Source organism: Jatropha curcas, chromosome 6 (genome assembly GCF_041381405.1).
Source record: "Jatropha curcas cultivar XTBG-Jc1 chromosome 6, XTBG_Jcur_1.0, whole genome shotgun sequence".
Taxonomy (NCBI): Eukaryota; Viridiplantae; Streptophyta; class Magnoliopsida; order Malpighiales; family Euphorbiaceae; genus Jatropha; species Jatropha curcas.
The window spans coordinates 29653916-29672126 of NC_143156.1; the positions used below are offsets into that span (position 1 = coordinate 29653916).

An 18211-nucleotide genomic window follows, 5' to 3' on the forward strand; every position below is an offset into this window, starting at 1 on the left:
TATTTATTTATTTATTTATTTATACATTTGTGTGAGTGTGTGTGTTATGCAATAATAGTTACTTCTTAGAAAGCTCACATATCTTGTTTAATTTTTCAGGAAGAAAGTTTCTCTTTAATTCGACTAAGCTATGTTCCTTCGTCGCAGAGTTAGAAAGAAAATTTTTCCTAGGCCAATAAATATTTTGCTATGTATCTAGATGTATAGGAATCTATGTATGTCTATTAGTTAGTGACTCCGCAGTTGTAGAAACTGTATACAATTAGTCGTGTATGATAAACAATATAATTATATGGGCTGAATGTTTAATATTATTTTGAGCTGGTAAAGTTTTAGTGTTTCAGACTTACTACGGGCCTCGGGGGCCTTAAGCTTACCTGGGCCCTAGTGCCGGTCCGGCCCACGGAAACGGGTCGTGACATAACATCTTTTTTTTTTTTTAAATTCTAATATAATAAAAACAAATTGATGCTAAGACACAAGAACCTGAAAAATATATTCTATTTTTTGAAAGATTAAGATTTTAAAATTATGTGTGCATGTTTTTTAAATTATGATAAACATGATAAAAGAAAAAAAAATTATTCACCATTTGTTACATTTGCATTTAATTTTAATTTAATTTATTTAGAATTGTAGCTTAGGTTATGGGCTTTTCAAACCCTCTGCCCTTAGTTTCTTACTTTCTGCAAGGCCTTCACTGGCTCTTCAAATCAACTGTATAGGTTTAATGGGCTATCCCTGCTGTATTGCTAGCCCAATCTTCAAATTGACTGAAATTTAAAAAAAAAAAAAAAAAAAAACACTATAAATATGAATTCCAATGAATATTTACAACACTGTATTGTTGTAAATATATTTACAACAAAATCCGTTTAACATAATGAATATTCCGAGATTGAAATTCACATTTTCTTTGAATTTGTTCACATTAATTCATTATTCATATATGAGTAATGGTTAGAATCATATGTGGAATTGGCTTTCTAAGGTGTTTAACGTAGGGGTGAGCAATCGGTCGATTCGGTTTAAACCGAATCAAACAAAGGATATAGAATATAGACTCAACTTTTTTACACACCCCTATCTCTAACGGACCCTAATCATGATGTTAGTGCATGACACTTAAAAAAGGCTTAGAAAAGCCAAACCTTCCAACGGAATTCAAGTGGTAAAGCAACAGCAAGCTCTCCAAATCCAAGAAAATGCATTAAAAATGAACATGGAAAAGAGAGAGAGAGAGAGAGAGATTCATTGACTTAAAAAAAAAAAAAATTGCATTAAAGCTTTAACAGTTCCCCAAGCATTATCACCTTACCTTTGCATGTAGGAGCGCAGCTCAAATGGAGGTTCAGAGGGGCTCTGCCACCTAAGAAATTGAAATTATAAATTACTCTCTTCCTTTTACCTTAATTGCATTGTTTGCTCTTTTAATAATATAAAATGAATATTTGTTACTATGGAATAAGTAAATTTTAATCTTTCAATATAAGAAAGTTACATTTCAATCTTCTAAAAACTTAAAAAATTTCATTTGATTCCTCTAAAATAATTATCTCCGTACATGCATCACTTCAAGATCAAGTCCTGCAACTTAGTGGACCACCTTGCTTTCCAGACATTGCCATAAATGCTGAGTTATGGTCACGTATGCTCTACTCTGCAATGGAACATGTTAAATAGTTCATTTAAGTATCAATCAGATCTTGTCCAAACATCTTCCTGTTACAAGTTCCAACTCCATAATAATAGGTCTTTCAATTTAATACTAACACATTTATTATGCATATGATTCTGTAAATGCTTCCGCTGATTTGGCCAATTCAATTTGATGAAGCCAAAATCAATTTTCACCTTAAAAGATAAATTTAAATTTATTTCGGTAAGACTTATCTTATTTTTTTAATTCATTAGAGATTTTTAAGGGCTGAAATACGCTGCATTATGTGAGTACGCTTTTCATTGATTAACTAAATTGATAAAAACAACTGTAGTCGGAGGATTCGAATACAAAACCTCTCACTCCTCATATAAGTGAGAAGACTAATTAGACCAACACCTAATTGGAATAAGATTTATTTTATTATTACATCAAAGTTTAGTTATTTTGATCTTACTCTGTTTTTTTTTTCTCTATTCTTGAATTGGGTTTAAATAAAAAAAAGTTTTATTTTACATTTATTGTTGGGTGCGTTATTTGTCTCATTATTTTGCTTGTAAAAATTGAAGAGCAAAGATATGCAAATTTCTCTCTCATGGTCTTTTCATTAATTTTCTATTGGTCCATCTCTCTTTACTCTATCTCATCACTTTCCACTAAAAAAATCCTCTGCTCATAAATTTTCTGTAGCAATCATTGTCAATGAAACTTCTCTCCAGATTCCGCCATAATTCTTCCATACTAGTTATGGTTTTGTTGATTTTCTTCTTTAAATGGTTTATTTACACTGACAACTTGAAGTCAGTAACAGAGTCATTTTTCTTATCAGGAATTAGAATTCCAGCAATCCAAGAAAAAGATGTTATATTACCCCCAAAAGACTGCAATTTTTATACAGGAAATTGGGTTTTCGATAATGTGACCCACCCTTTATACAAAGAAGAAAACTGTGACTTTCTCTCTAGGCAAGTTACTTGTATGAGAAATGGAAGGCAAGATTCTTTGTATCAGAATTGGAGATGGCAACCTAAAGATTGTTCTTTGCCAAAGTAAGCGATCTTCTTTTCTAAATTCTTGAATTGGGTTTACATTTTATTGCTCTGTTAATTGATATATTGCTATTTGTTTGATAAAAGGTTTGAACCAAGAATTTTGCTGGAGAAACTTCGTCATAAAAGACTTATGTTTGTTGGAGATTCTTTAAATCGAAACCAATGGGAATCTATGATTTGTCTGGTTCAATCTGCTCCAGGCAAGAAGAGCTTGAATGAGTCAGGCTCTTCTTCTGTTTTCAGAATTCAGGTGCACATTTTATTTAATGATAGTGTCCATTTCTTTTTTTATTGGAGGGCCTTGACTGCTTCATGTAATTAATCTATTGTACTTGTTTATTAATTATTCTTATTCTTTGTGAACACTAAGATTCTAATTTGGGTTTTTCTGCTCAAGCGTACTATGGATATTACTGCTAGGCTAAGCTTGTACGTGCAAGGTTTATGTTGTTTAATGACATCCTCAACAGTAGTTAATTGCTAATTTTGTTTTAGGACTACAATGCTACGATAGAGTTTTATTGGGCACCATTTTTAGTGGAGTCGAATTCGGATAGTCCAAGGAAGCATAGCATATTAGATCGTATAATCATGCCGGAATCGATTAAAACACATGGAGATAAATGGAAGGGTGTGGATTACTTGATCTTTAACTCATATATTTGGTGGATGAATACTCCAAACATGAAAGTCTTGTAAGTTAAATAACTTAAAAACTCAATTTCTAAAGTTCTTTATATTGTATGCCAAGCAATTCTTGTGAAGTTGATATATTTTCTTTGTGGGGTTAATGGAAGTGAAGAAGGCAAGGAACATTCAGTGAAGGTAATGTAGAATATGAGGAGATTGAAAGGCCAATAGCTTATGAAAGAGTTCTAAGGACATTGGCTAATTGGATTGAGCAAAATGTAGATCCTAAGCTTACTTCTGTTTACTTCATGAGTATGTCCCCTCTTCATATCAAGTAAGCTATAAGGTTTAAAGATTAAATGTAAGCTTTTCTTGATTTCGATCATGTGATGGTTTTGTATGTGAATGTACATATGTAAATTATTGCAGGAGCCTGGACTGGAACAATCCTGAAGGGATTAAGTGCGCTAAGGAGACTATTCCCATGACTCAACCATTTGATGTAGGTACTGATCGTCGCTTATTTGTTATTGCCATGAATGTGACTCAGTCCATCAAAGTACCCGTTTACCTCATCAACATTACTGCATTATCAGAGTATAGAAAAGATGCACATACATCGGTGTACACGACCCGCCAAGGCCAGCTGCTTACACCGGAGCAGCAAGCTAACCCAGCAATGTATGCAGATTGCATACATTGGTGTCTACCTGGGTTACCTGATACTTGGAATGAGTTACTATATACACATATTGTTTCTCAGTCTTAACCCCTCTAGAATTTTGCTGCTTCTTACAAAGTGTTGCAACTGTATAATCCATAGGTTTCAAATTTTTTTTTGGGGTAAAAAGAAATGTTTTTCAAAGAAAAAAAGAAAATTTACTGGTTTCTTAGCAGAAACAAAGGCAACTCAATATTAGCTTGATATGAGTGAGTAATCTTATTTTGGATTTTGCCCTGAAATGTTGCATTTGGTCCTCTGTTTTCTCTCTATACTTTTTTGGTATTAACCAAACAGGTAACCCTAGTTCACTCAATTAGAATTAAATTATGCTCAGATCAGTTCAGCCTATTAAAGGATAAAGCAGATATTTGCTCCATATCTGAAGATAGAATTCGATTTTACTTAAAGGAGAAGAATGTCGAATCACTCGTTACAATACTATTGATTTTTTTGTTACTTTTTTTTTTTTGATTGAAGTAATCCTTTTATGTACATTGAAAATTTTTATATGGCCAGGATAACTACTATTTCCGTTTATAATATTTGTTATATTTAAAATTTCACGTCTCTTAAAAAAACTATTAAATTTATCCAAATTATAATAAATTATTGAGTAAATTAGCTGTGTTACCCTTAATTTAATACTAATTCTCTAAGAAAACCCTTAAATTAAAGAAATAGTTATTGGTCATATACAAAAAGTAAACATGAAAAAAAAAAAATTTATTACTTCTTGAAACTACAATCGTGACAAATATTTTGAAATAAATTATTTTTTCAACTGTAATAAACAGTAATAATCTTTTGAATTTATTATGGCCCGTGTTTAATAGAAGTTAAAAATAGGTTTGTGGATCTCAAGATATGATATTGTTATAAACGAGGTTATATATAAATTTGATTAAGTTATGATTCGAAATGCATGTGAAATTGCTTTGAACAACGAAGGAAAAATAAATTGATCAACTCCAATTTTATAGGTAGCATTTAAGGTACTTCGCAATGATTCTATCCCTCTTATGCTTACCTATCAGAAGCTAAGTAGCATTCGTTTCCTTTAATGTTATTTGAGCTTTTTTTTTTTTTTTTTTCCAACCCTCGGATATTCAATATTTAAAATTTTATTGATCTGCTTAATTTGAATTTGCATCGGGCAAACTCATAAAGAGGTAAAACACATTATTTTAAATGTTTAAAGCAATTTCATATCCAGAATTCGAGTTTAGAATCAAAAGAGAAGAAACTTTTACTATCTCATTTCTCCTCTCAAATTTATATTATTTGAGCTTTCTCTCTTCTATTAAAAATTAAAAATAATAATAATAAGCCAAAGATAATATGCATGTGAACAATGACTTTGGAATTAAATTGTCTTTTCCAAGACCTACACTAGACATTTGGGTAATTGGGTTAGCTAAGAATGAAGGATTTGTGGTCATCCAACCATAGATGATTTATATTTCCTCTTATTTAATGGAAATCTATCCATGACGATATAACATTGTAGACTATATATAATAAATTGGTGAAATCTTTTGTAGTCTGAGAGAATTTCTGCTCAAGACTACTCACTTTCTACATCAGTAAAAATACAAATGATTACACCTGATTAAACTACAAATTCATATTATTTATCATGAAATTGAATTAAAATATCTATAAATGTTACACATTATATTTTGATTTCTTCTTTTTTTTTTTTAAGATAAAATGTATTACCGAAGCTTATAAATTAGATATTTGAACCCTACTTGAATCTATTGAAAATTTTATTTTTATTAATCGAACTCAATCATGATTACATTGTATTTGTTAGTTGATGATTGATTTTTGATTTTCTATTTTATTATTCTTTTTAGTATAATATCATATATGACAGGTGCCAATCATCGATTTTCAATATAATAAAAGTGCCTATTCTATTATTTTTTCCTGTATAATATCTTTACAATGGAGAAACCAAGCAACGGATAGGCTATGATAATGTCAAAAAAAAAAAAAAGGGATAGGCTATGATAGTGAAAATGACATTAAAAATACATAAGAGGGGATAGAACAGTTGAAAAGAACGTGGCAGAGGAGAAAAAAAAAAAAAGCTGTAAAAGATGCTTCACGGGTTCCAAGTTTGTGGTGTCAAAAACACGAAAAAAAAAAAAAAAAAAAAAGGAAGAGATTTTTTTGTTATACAGATTGAATTTAAAAAATTTTACTATTACAAATTAAATTTGAAAGACGACAATCCAATAGTAACCACAGTTGAAGACGGCGGAGTGAAATTAAGTCAAATTTATATAGATCAAAAGCAAATTTCACATGATCTTTCCTAAAATTGAATTGAATGTATTGCACATGCTAAAATGTTAACAATGTCGGTTAAAATTTTATTTATTTTCTTCTAAATTAACTCATTGGTCTATCATTCATTTTGCTATTTGCAACACTTATTTAATAATACTAGTTTACTTATTTTGCATGTTATATATCTTATTGTTAATACTCGTAATTTAACATTTCTTAATTAATAAATTTAAATCTAAATATAAGAGTTTCTAATTGAATTTAAATATTACTTCTTAGTAGTAATATTTGTCTTTTTTTTTTTATTAAATTTTGATATAAAATATTTCTTTTTGATTTTTAATATTAAATATAAGTATTAATCATTGTCATCATAATTGGGTTCAATTATTAGTCGTTTAATGTTATCATTGTTAAAATTTGAATTATCAAGAAACATGGAATTGTTGCTTTCAAGTTACACAATTCATTACCCGCAAATTATGCTTTTGGTTAGTTGAAATTTAATGCAAAAGGTCAAAACCAGCTCATTTCACAGAACAACTTCCATCCCTCAAATAGAAAGCTTCTTGTCGGCACCCTACATTACTTCTTAAATACCCTTTCAATTTATTAATCTTTCTAGGTACCAAGAACCATTGAAGCTTGATTTCTTAAATTTTTTTTTAATACCAATTACTAAAATTTTTCACGTACTAGTTAAATTATCTAATTAGGATACGGTATAATCCGTGCAAATGAATCAAATTTTACTAGTAATAAGGTCAGAAGTTTAAATCTTAGAGTTGCCACTGCTGAGAGATTACGTTTCATGCCGCTACATTTCTATTAAACAAAGGTTAAAGAATTAATTTTAATTTCTTTATTTTTTAATCCACCTGAAATAACAAATAAGTCACTTTCTTTGACTTATATCCTGCAGAGCTATCCTAAATCTTGATTTTGATGCGTTAGTTAATATATGAGTACATTAACAAAACTTATATATATATATATATAATCTGCAATACTATTGCTTCACTCTTGAGAAAGGTTAAAAATAAAATACATATAAATCTAAAGAAAATTGTATATTCTTTTGGTGTCAGCATTCAAATAAGAGTAACCAACACCATAAGTCATAAGTTCAGCTCCTAAACCAAGTTAAAACAACATTTCCATCAAGAAACGATGAAGAATAATGGAAATGGCAGCAAAATAAGCATTTACCTTCCAATCTTTTTAGTGTTTTCTCTCTTTCTCTTTGGATATTTTCTGTTTAATGAAAATTTAAACTTCAGTTCCCTTCCATTTCCAAGATTTAAAGAAACCTTACAAGAATCTTCCATTTCCAACTTCAGCAATAGTCCAAGATTTCAAGAAAATCGAGGAGAAGAAGAAGAAGAAGAAGTTTTGTTGCCACCAGAAGACTGTGATATTTTCAATGGAGAGTGGGTTCTTGATAACTTGACTCATCCATTATATAAAGAAGAAGATTGTGAGTTTCTACAAGAATCAGTAACTTGCCTCAAAAATGGAAGAATGGATTCTTTGTATCAGAACTGGAGATGGCAGCCTAGAGACTGTCATCTGCCCAAGTAAGTTTTTTTTTTTTTTTTTTTTTTTTTTTTAAAGAAGTTAATTTTGTGTTAATAAGTGGAAATAATAATAGTTAATATGTAATTTATATAATAATTAAGGTTCAAAGCAAAATATTTGCTAAATAAACTTCAAGGAAAGAGGCTAATGTTTGTTGGAGATTCACTACATCATCAGCAATGGCAATCTATGATCTGTTTAGTTCAGTCAGTTATTCCTCCACACAAGAAGAGCTTAATCAGCTATTCAGATTCTCTCACTGTCTTCAAAATTGAGGTATGTTTTTCTAATTCTCTAACAGTCTATTATTGATTAAAGAAATTAAAATTTTTAAGATGGATTTGATATGATCTAATAGTAAAAACTTATTTTAGAACAGTTTTTTTTTTTTTATTTTTTAATATATCTAAAACAGAGTTCAAAGCTGTTTTCCTTTTGAGATACAGCCATTTATGATGTTAGCTTCCCTGCCAAGTTGCTGGTATGCATAGGCCATAGCCAACTAAATCTTATAATGGCACCAAAAAACAGTGGCATGGAAAGAGTGAATGAATGGTGAACCTTTAAATCAGTGGGCCACATTGATCATTGGCCACACATTATTTTGTGCGCCCTTTCATTTCCTGTCTTCTACTCTTTTAATCAGATTCGTTGCAAATGAAATGGTAGAGGAGGCTGCGTGCGTTTCGGGGTCTGTTCACTAATATTAATTATTTTAATAGTTTTTAGATGTCTTAGCATTTGTTAGTTGTTCGATTATCCGTAAGCTGTTAGCTATTAACGTTTAGCCTTTTGTAGTTATTTTATTATCAGCTGTTTATCATAGAATGATAAAAAATTAATGACATTAGTTGTTAAATTAGTGAAATTAGGAAAAAAACAATGGATATGATTTAAAACAAATGCGTGATTAAATGTTTGTTTTGACTTTTTCGAAACCCTAAAAGCTATCTCTGTTGCCGAACAACCTTAATTCTCCCTAAAGCCCACAAATCTTTTTTCTTACAACAAATTGTTGATTGAAGATTTGTATATTTTGAAATTTTTTCCAGGATTATAATGCTACGATAGAATTTTATTGGGCACCATTTTTGGTTGAATCAAATTCAGACAGTTTAGCAAACAGGAATGGCAAATCAGACCGTATGATTATGGCTGAGTCAATCTCAAAACATGGAAATAACTGGAAGGACGTGGATTACCTTATATTTAACTCATACATTTGGTGGATGACCTCTATTTATACCAAAGTATTGTAAGTACACACCACTATTTGGTTTTTCATTTTTTTCTCATTTTCTAAAACTTTTCTTAACAGATCAAACATTAATTAAGCATGATCATGAGGTTGATTAATTATTTTTCTAATGGAGTTGATATGGAAAAGACGAGGACCGTTGGCTGATGCAGCAATGGAGTATGATGAAGTTGAGTTGCCAATAGCATATGAGAGAGTTTTGAGGACCTGGGCTAAATGGGTAGAAGAAAATGTTAATCCAAAGCAAACTTCTGTTTTCTTTAGCAGCATGTCTCCTACTCATATCAAGTACAACAATCTAAGCTTTCTTTTATTTTTCACTTCTTTTTGGAGCAAAATGCATAGATTTGGCCCTTGAAATTTACTCGATTTGTTTTATAGCACTTTCAAGTTCGTGAGGACTTATTATGACAATACACTTTCACATTTTAGTAATAAATGTGCCTCTTCTCAAAATAAAATGTAAAAGTGCAGGGTTATGATTGAACTCTTGCAAAATTATTTCATTTGAGTAAGGGGCATAGTTATTATTGAAACGTACCATTTTGACAAGAGATATAGTTATTATTGAAATGTGAAAGTGTACGGTCATTATAGGTTCTTTGCAAATTTGATGATGCCACAAGGCAAATCACATAAACTTTAAGAGCAAATTTATGCATTATACCCTTATTTTTACAATATTTGAGAATTGACAATGTAAGTAAAATTACAATGTTTAGGAGCTTGGATTGGGACAATCCTGATGGGATCAAATGTGCAAAGGAGACTACTCCAATTTTAAACAGGACCAAGCCATTGGAAGTAGGCACCAATCATCAGCTTTTTAATATTGCAGTTAATGTAACACAATCCATGAAAATTCCTGTCTACTTTCTCAACATAACCTCATTATCCGAATACCGGAAGGATGCACATACCTCTATTTACACTGCGGTTGATGGGAAGTTACTCCTGCCGGAGCAAAAGTCCGATCCGGCCAAATATGCTGATTGTCTACATTGGTGTCTTCCAGGGTTACCTGATACATGGAATGAATTGCTCTATACTCGGATTGTTTCTTTTTCTTGAGTTATAAGTTTTGTTTTAATTTTAATTTTGTTTGCTAATTGAATTTTTCAATTTGGACATGTTATAAAAGTTTCAATAAGGTATAGAAAAGTAAATGGAAAAGGTGTAAGAAGAATTTGAGGCTTGACATTTTTTAGTATAGAACTGGTTTTTCTCATATTTCAAATGATGTCAACTGTCTAAATTTCAATTAAAGAGAATACTTTTGATTTAGGATTAAGTATAACTAACAATATGTTAAAAGCTTTGTAGCAGTTGAAGCAAGTGACCAAATTCTTCACTTTGCTAGTCATCTTGCAATTTTATAATGTATTGGAAAACTAAAATTTTTTAGGTCCACTCAATTTTATAGTATTAAACAACAATTTGACTTAGCTTTTTGGTTATAAATCAATTATATAATTGTCTTACTAACTACAATTAACTATATAAGTATATATATTATCTGGGTTTATGATGCAATGGAAGCTGACTGAGAATGATACTTCCCTCCCCATACTCAACATGAAGAATTTTGGCAGTAATTACCAGAAATTCCATTCCTTTCTAACTTTAGTGGTTTTGGCAATTTTCTTGATTTCTTCCCTTGTATGCACTTTCTTTAATGAAAATGTTAAGTTCATTGCATTCAAATATTTTTCAACACCTAAACTCCAAGAAATGGTCCAAGAAATCTCAGTGATTCAAGAAACCCACAAGAAAGGCCATGATCATCAAGAAACTGTATTGCCTCTAGAAGGCTGTGATATTTTTACAGGAGAGTGGGTTTTGGATAAAAAGACACATCCCTTATATAAAGAAGATGAATGTGAGTTTCTTTCTGAATGGGTGACCTGTTTAAAGAATGGAAGGGAAGATTCTTTATATCAGAACTGGAGATGGCAACCCAAAGAATGTTCTTTGCCCAAGTAAGTAGTAGCTAAATGTATTATTCTTCAAGTATTTGATTTATTGTAGGTTTAATTAGTTGAGTTTTTTGTATTAATTAAGGTTTGAGGCAAAATTGTTGCTAGAGAAACTTAAAGGAAAGAGGCTTATGTTTGTTGGAGACTCTATACATTATAATCAGTGGCAGTCTTTGATTTGTATGGTTCAATCTGCCATTCCAATAGGGAAGAAGAGCTTAGACTATTCAAACTATACTACTGTCTTCAAAATTGAGGTATGTCTATATCCTTCTATTCTTCATATTTGTATTTATATAACTCAGTAATGGAGAGTTTGTATTTATATTACCGAATACAATAAAAACTAGCGTTTAGCATTTTAACTGACCACTTAAAAAGTTATTTTCGAATACAACCTTAATTTATAAGGGAAGCAAATCTTTAATACACAATGTGGATTGATTTTACATATATTTGATTTTTATAGGACTACAATGCCACTATAGAGTATTACTGGGCACCATTTCTAGTTGAGTCCAATTCAGACCCTCCAACAATGAGAGATGGCAAATCAGACTCGGTAATAAAGGTTGAATCAATAACCAAACATGGAAATAACTGGAAAAATGTGCACTATCTAATCTTTAACACTTACACCTGGTGGCTAAAATATCCGACCATCAAAGCATTGTAAGTTTCTATATATCTATACTTTTCTGTTCTTCCTTTATAAGGTATGTTGGTCATAATGTTTACTCTTTAATTTCTTATGATTTATGAAAAAGACGAGGATCGTTTGATGAAGGGGCCATAGAGTATGATGAGATCCAACGGCATATAGCGTATGAGAAAGTTTTGAGGACATGGGCCAAGTGGGTAGAGGAAAATGTTGATCCTAATCATACCTCTGTTTTTTTCAGCAGCATGTTTCCTCAACATCTCAGGTATGTATAAAATAAAGACAAGACCAATGCCCAATATTTGTATCTCACACTAATATCGATATAAATCTTAAAAGAACACTTAAAAGTTCACCAAATAATAAATAAATTATACATATATAAGATCGTCTAACTACCTAAACTAATAGTTCAGTGCTCGAGTATCTATCTGACAGTTTCTTAAAATATAAAATAATTTGTGTGCAAATGTCGTCTACAGGAGCTCAGACTGGAAAAACCCAGATGGAATTAATTGTTTTGAGGAGACTATGCCAATTCTAAACATTTCAACGCCAGTGGATGTGAGCACAGACAAACAAGTTTTTGCAATTGCTAGAAATGTGATTGAATCGATGAAGATACCAATTCACTTCCTCAATATAACAACCCTATCAGAGTATAGAAAAGATGCACATACTTCTATTTACACTTCTCATGGTGGTAAATTACTTTCACCTGAACAAAAGTCCAACCCTGCAATTTATGCAGATTGTCTTCATTGGTGTCTTCCTGGATTGCCTGATACTTGGAATGAGTTGCTTTACGCAGACATTATAAAACAATCTTGAGTTAATCCAATATATAACTTTTCTTTTTCTTTGAGTATTAAGAAGGGAGATTTTTAGATTAGCAAAACTCGAACCTTGACGATCATTTCTTAGGTAAATGATAGTGTAATTATAGGTTATTCTTCAATTATTATGAACTTATGTCTTTATATTTCTTTATGCAATTTAGTAAAAATGAAGAAGATTAATCTTGAAGAGGAAAATTTGCTGTGATTTGTGAAAAGATAATAAACTGAATAATTACAAAATGAGCAGGAGAATAACATCAAGTACACACAAAACTCATAAGTTTCTCTTTCAAATTTTTGATAGCAATATGTAAATGGAAGCACCAAAATTAATCACAGAACTCTCTCAAATGGTGCCTATCTCCTATAAGGACATAAAGTTGGTTTCTTTGCTTCACAGTGAAGCATGTAAACCCATCTTAGAATGCAGAGAACAGATCAATTATGAGGGCAATGGGACAATAGGGCACTTACCCCCACTAGCCCTTCCAGCAATTACGCTTTCTAGGATTGCTCTTTTGTTCTCATCCTTATGGTGATTGAGCCGTTTGTCATCCCGACCAATATACTGTCATCGTGAATTTAATATATTCAACGAACATGTTAATATATTCTCTAATAGTTTTTCATTGGAAACAGAAATTTTGTTTGCAGAATAGATTTAGAAAAAAAGCTTGTAGTTTTATGCCGATGTATCCATAAGCCAAGAACAAGACAAAAGTCACAGGATCATCATTACCATTCTTCACCTAATATCGATGCATCTGAAATCTTATAATCTCTTCCAAAGCACAAATGATAAAGTCTCTCAAATTAATTCCATTTGTTTGGCTTGTAAGAAATCAAGAAAATTCCACAAAGCCAAGTTCATGACAAGAATTGAAAACGAAAGGAATTTGAATTCGTAGTATGAGAGAAACGTTATTAGACAGACAGAAGGGGAATTTGATTCTCGCTGGTGATTAAAAGAATTCTTGGACTGTAACGGTACTTTTTCCACTGCTCATTTTAAATTCTTGAATTTTATAATGCTGTGGTTACATTTTCTTTCGTTTGAATGTTGCTATTGCTAACTCTAGCCTAATTAGAAATTACGCATTGCACTTAGAGAAAATGAATTCTTTCTCATAGTGATGATTCTTAATTACCATTTTGGTCTATTTTGCTTGTATATTAAAATGAATTCTGCTGTGTTTTTGCATAGAAAAGTCGGGTGTTACCTCCTAGCTATTAATTCCTGTTATCTTTTTGGCTTATCTGCAACAATCCCATATTACCTTTTTTTGCATGTTTTTGCACGTTAGTACTGGTTATAGCTACTCGTTTTATTTATTTATTTATTTATTTATTTTTAAATATGGTTGATCGGTTTTGTTTTTAATATAATAAAAATAATAATAAGTTGTTGAGAAAAATAATAAATATATTAGGTGCTTTTTATTTAATATTTTACTATAAAAATTATAATATGTATGTAAACACAACAAATAAATATTATAAATAATAATTGAAATGGAATGCAAAAACAAATTTTATGGAAAAATAAAAATAATAAAAACTCTAGCAAAATAATACCCCTAAGATTAAGAAGTAAATTGTTAACGAGAAAAAATTTGACGTAGCATAATAATAATCTTACCATATTTAAAATTACTTAAAGATATTATATTTTTACCATATCTAATAAATACTTAATATAGTATAAATATAATTTCTTAATTTATCTAATAGAATTTAGATTTAAATTACTATATTTAATATATACCTTATATAATATAATTTCTTAATTTATCCACTACAATTTAGATTTAAATAGAAAATATTATAATCAATCAAAATTAAACTACTATTATTTTTTAATTAATAAAATCAAAATCTTTAATGATATCTTTATCGATTTATAAATTTAGTTGGGACATTTTTAAAGATTTTAATGTTTCCTTTATTTTCCATTTTTCTTTTTGGAAGGGAATCATTAATGACAATTGTGGTTTTATTGACACAAAACGAGAGTTACAATTATCTTATACATAATTGAATAATGATATTGAAATTTTGTAATAATAGGTTGATGACAGCCAAATTAATCTTTTAGCGTTGATTAATCCAAACCCAAATAAATTCACGTCTACATTTTCATCTATCGGATTCTAACCTCTTAACCTATTCACCTCTACTCTTTTAGTGTCACAAATCCACATCTACAATTTCACCTCATGGGTTTTAACATCTTTCCCGATTCATATCTACTCTTTTTATTTATAATCGAATCGAATGACTCGATAATAAAAAATATATATATATACAAATTACACGCTGACTCACCAAAACTTTACTAACGCTCATTGACTAATTAATTTCAGGCTCTTTAGAAAGATTAGTTCATGATTTGCATGTCCCTACTTTGATTTCAAAGCATGAAGATGTTAATAATATCCCAAAATTAGTGGCAAAGAATCCGTATTTCTTAAAAAGTTTACTAAATGCAATATTCTGGCTTTCAGACAACTTTCTTTGACCAAACAAATAAAAATAAAATAAGAACAATATAGGCATGCAAGTTTTTGATGATTCTTTTTTGTTTGGTTCTTCAAATTTCCTGTAATTGAACGATTGCTTAGTGGTCAAGTCTTCATTTTATAATCTACAAGTCTCTTTAAGAATTTCCCTTGTTCTGGATAAAAAGGTCTCCCATATAACAGTGCACTATATCGAAGGATTGATCCATCCTTCTCTTAACAGTACAAATGAAGCTTCAAGTTGGTCCAACCCAGAAAAGCAATTTCTTTCCAATTTCAGTTGTGGTGGCAATTCTGTTTATATCGTTAAAACCTAGTCACCAGGAAATTGTACCAGAAGCCTGTGATATTTTCACAGGAAAGTGGGTTCTGGATAACAAGACACACCCTTTGTACACAGAAGGTGAATGTGGTGAGTTCTTGTCTCAGTGGTCAGCTTGTCAGAACAATGGAAGGCCTGATTCACTGTACCTGAATTGGAGATGGCAGCCTAGAGATTGTTCTTTGCCTAAGTAAGTAAATAAATATGGTTAAGTACTTTAAAAATTGTCATATAAGTTTTTGTTTGTGATCTAAATTATTTAATCATAAATATTCTTGAATCTTGGGTTAAGGTTTAAGGCAAAAAGGTTGCTGAAAAAACTCAAAGGAAAGAAGCTTATGTTTGTTGGAGACTCTATACATATTAATCAGTGGCAATCTTTGGTTTGTTTGGTTCAATCTGCTATTTCACCAAGCAAGAAAAGAGTGGATTACTCTGGCTACCCCCAAGTCTTCAAAATTAAGGTCTTTCTCTTCCTTTCTAGATTTGATCATTCATATTAATTAGCCATGTCTCAATTTCATAAATCTTTTCAATTTCAGTATATGATCACTGAAAATTTAATAATTTATCATAAAACAATTCACTCAAGATAACTTGAAGCGAACTAGACATCATACTGGTGATCGCAGGATCGAGTTAAGGGGTCAATATCTTGAGTCTGAAAGGAATTAGTCTCTCGTAATTAAATGCTAAGAAAATTTATTGTTACATATGTGAATAATTTTCAGAAGTACAATGCTACTATAGAATTTTACTGGGCGCCATATCTAGTTGAGTCCAATGTAGACCCTCCAGATAAGAGGGATGGCAAAACTGTGGGTGTAATAATGCCTGACGCAATCGCAAAGCACGCAAATCACTGGAGAGAAGCTGACCATCTAATTTTCGACTCATATGCTTGGTGGACTAAGCATCCCACTGTCAGAGTATTGTAAGTTTTATCCTTTAATTATGTTTAGCCTCAAGTTTATATATATTTTCTAATCTTATGTTAAAACAAAACTTGTATTTTTCTTTCTTGAAAAGGCAAGGATCGTTTGAAAAAGGGGACACAAGGTATATTGAGATAGAACGACATATAATATTTGAAAGAGTTTTAAGAATTTGGGCTAAATGGATGGAGGAAAATATTGATCCCAAACGCACCTCTATCTTCTTTAACACTGCTTCTCCTATCCATTCCAGGTACGAGATCGTCTCCTATGCATTATTTACAACTATGAAATTGAAAAGAAAATACAGTTTTTAATATATCGATTAGATTTAGAGACTATTAACTTCTAGAGGTGATGCATATAAGACGAACAATACTCCCAAATTGCTTTTACCAAAAATTCAAATGGTGAACTATGACAGCCTGAGGAAACTCTCGTGGAAGCCCGCAGCTCTAAGAGTGTTAAAGAGCGGCGCTGATTTCGTGAGCTCAACTTGAAAAAAATTTGATTGAATCGAATTTGAGCATAATGATATTCAGCTTAAAAGCTCGTCGAACTTTATCGAGCTTAAAAAATTTTTAATTGAGCTCGAGCATCAAGTCGAGCTTGTGAGCTCGAGTTTTCATCTAGCCGAGTTCAAGTTTACAATTTCCAGGCCAGATTGAGTTTCGAACTAAGCTAAATTTTATCGAGCCAAGCTTCGAGCCTGACAGGTTCGAGCTCGGCTCAGCTCATTTGCACCGCTATCTATAGCGATACGATTAACGTGCAAATTGTTTATCTGACTCGGCTATAGAGGCGAAAGGCTAATCCAACCATCTAAAAGCTGGTTCCATCTGAAGTCTCCCTCGGGATAGCTAGGCATTTTTTGAGAAGCAGTTTCAACTTTTATGTCAAACAGACTATAATGTATAGATATCGATGATATTAACAAGCTGAGTGCAAATGATACAGGAGCTCAGACTGGAACAATCCAAATGGTGTTAATTGTGCTGGTGAGACATTACCAATTCTAAACACTTCCATGGCATTAGATTTGGGAACAGACAGGAAAATTTCCGCAATTGCTGCGAATGTGATTGGATCGATGAAAATACCAGTTCATTTCCTTAACATAACAACCCTATCAGAGTACAGGAAAGATGCTCATCCTTCATTTTACAATACAAATGGTCCAAAGCAAAAGGCAAATCCAGCTGAGTTTGCAGATTGTCTTCACTGGTGTGTTCCAGGATTGCCTGATACCTGGAATGAGTTGCTCCATGCACATATAATAGGACATTCTTGAGTCTTCACCGTAAAAGACATTGGAAATTCCATGCAACTAGAAAAAAGTAATATTTCTAAATTATTTCTAAAGCCATTGAGTCTGTCTATTGTTTTCAACTTTAAATCTACGTTGGAGTTGGGGAATTTATGTAAGAAGAGCTTTCCTTTCATATCAACAAATATAAGTTTATAATAAAAAATGAATGATAGTTATTTTATTTCATAGAAGGGATATTTTATTTTTATGCTTGATTTTATTTAAACTTTAAATCTTGAATAAAAAAAAAAATGAGATATAAAAGAAAATAATTAATAGATCCTGACATATATAATTAAGGAACTAAAATTATAGTGGAATAAGAAGATGAATTGAAATGACAATTCAATAGAAATGAAATAATTATTTTAATAAACATTTCAAATCCTTTTTATTAAGTGTTTTGTTTTTGTTAGATTGTCGTTTCAACTCCTTCCCTTTATATTATTT

The 18211-nt window shown here is 31.0% G+C and overlaps 4 protein-coding genes across 4 annotated transcripts; all 4 read left to right on the forward strand.

Moving 5' to 3' along the window:
* The first annotated feature begins 2238 nt into the window (after positions 1–2238).
* Positions 2239–4305, forward strand: LOC105646018 (protein trichome birefringence-like 28). Its single transcript, XM_012231792.4, has 5 exons — positions 2239–2709; positions 2797–2962; positions 3208–3407; positions 3515–3676; positions 3772–4305. Exons 1-5 carry the CDS (start codon positions 2363–2365, stop codon positions 4109–4111), a joined length of 1215 nt encoding a protein of 404 aa, XP_012087182.1. The 5' UTR covers positions 2239–2362; the 3' UTR covers positions 4112–4305.
* Positions 4306–7384: 3079 nt separating this feature from the next.
* LOC105646009 (protein trichome birefringence-like 28) lies at positions 7385–10430 on the forward strand. The gene is made up of 5 exons (XM_012231781.4): positions 7385–7941; positions 8044–8218; positions 8995–9197; positions 9330–9488; positions 9923–10430. Exons 1-5 carry the CDS (start codon positions 7535–7537, stop codon positions 10269–10271), a joined length of 1293 nt encoding a protein of 430 aa, XP_012087171.1. The 5' UTR covers positions 7385–7534; the 3' UTR covers positions 10272–10430.
* A 103-nt stretch (positions 10431–10533) lies between these two features.
* LOC105648792 (protein trichome birefringence-like 30) lies at positions 10534–12712 on the forward strand. The gene is made up of 5 exons (XM_012235302.4): positions 10534–11179; positions 11262–11433; positions 11646–11848; positions 11944–12102; positions 12320–12712. The coding sequence occupies exons 1-5, from the start codon at positions 10725–10727 to the stop codon at positions 12666–12668; spliced, it is 1338 nt and encodes a 445-aa protein (XP_012090692.2). The 5' UTR covers positions 10534–10724; the 3' UTR covers positions 12669–12712.
* Positions 12713–15224: 2512 nt separating this feature from the next.
* LOC105646002 (protein trichome birefringence-like 30) lies at positions 15225–17952 on the forward strand. Its single transcript, XM_012231769.4, has 5 exons — positions 15225–15707; positions 15810–15981; positions 16249–16451; positions 16547–16705; positions 17410–17952. The coding sequence occupies exons 1-5, from the start codon at positions 15424–15426 to the stop codon at positions 17741–17743; spliced, it is 1152 nt and encodes a 383-aa protein (XP_012087159.1). The 5' UTR covers positions 15225–15423; the 3' UTR covers positions 17744–17952.
* Positions 17953–18211: the final 259 nt, after the last annotated feature.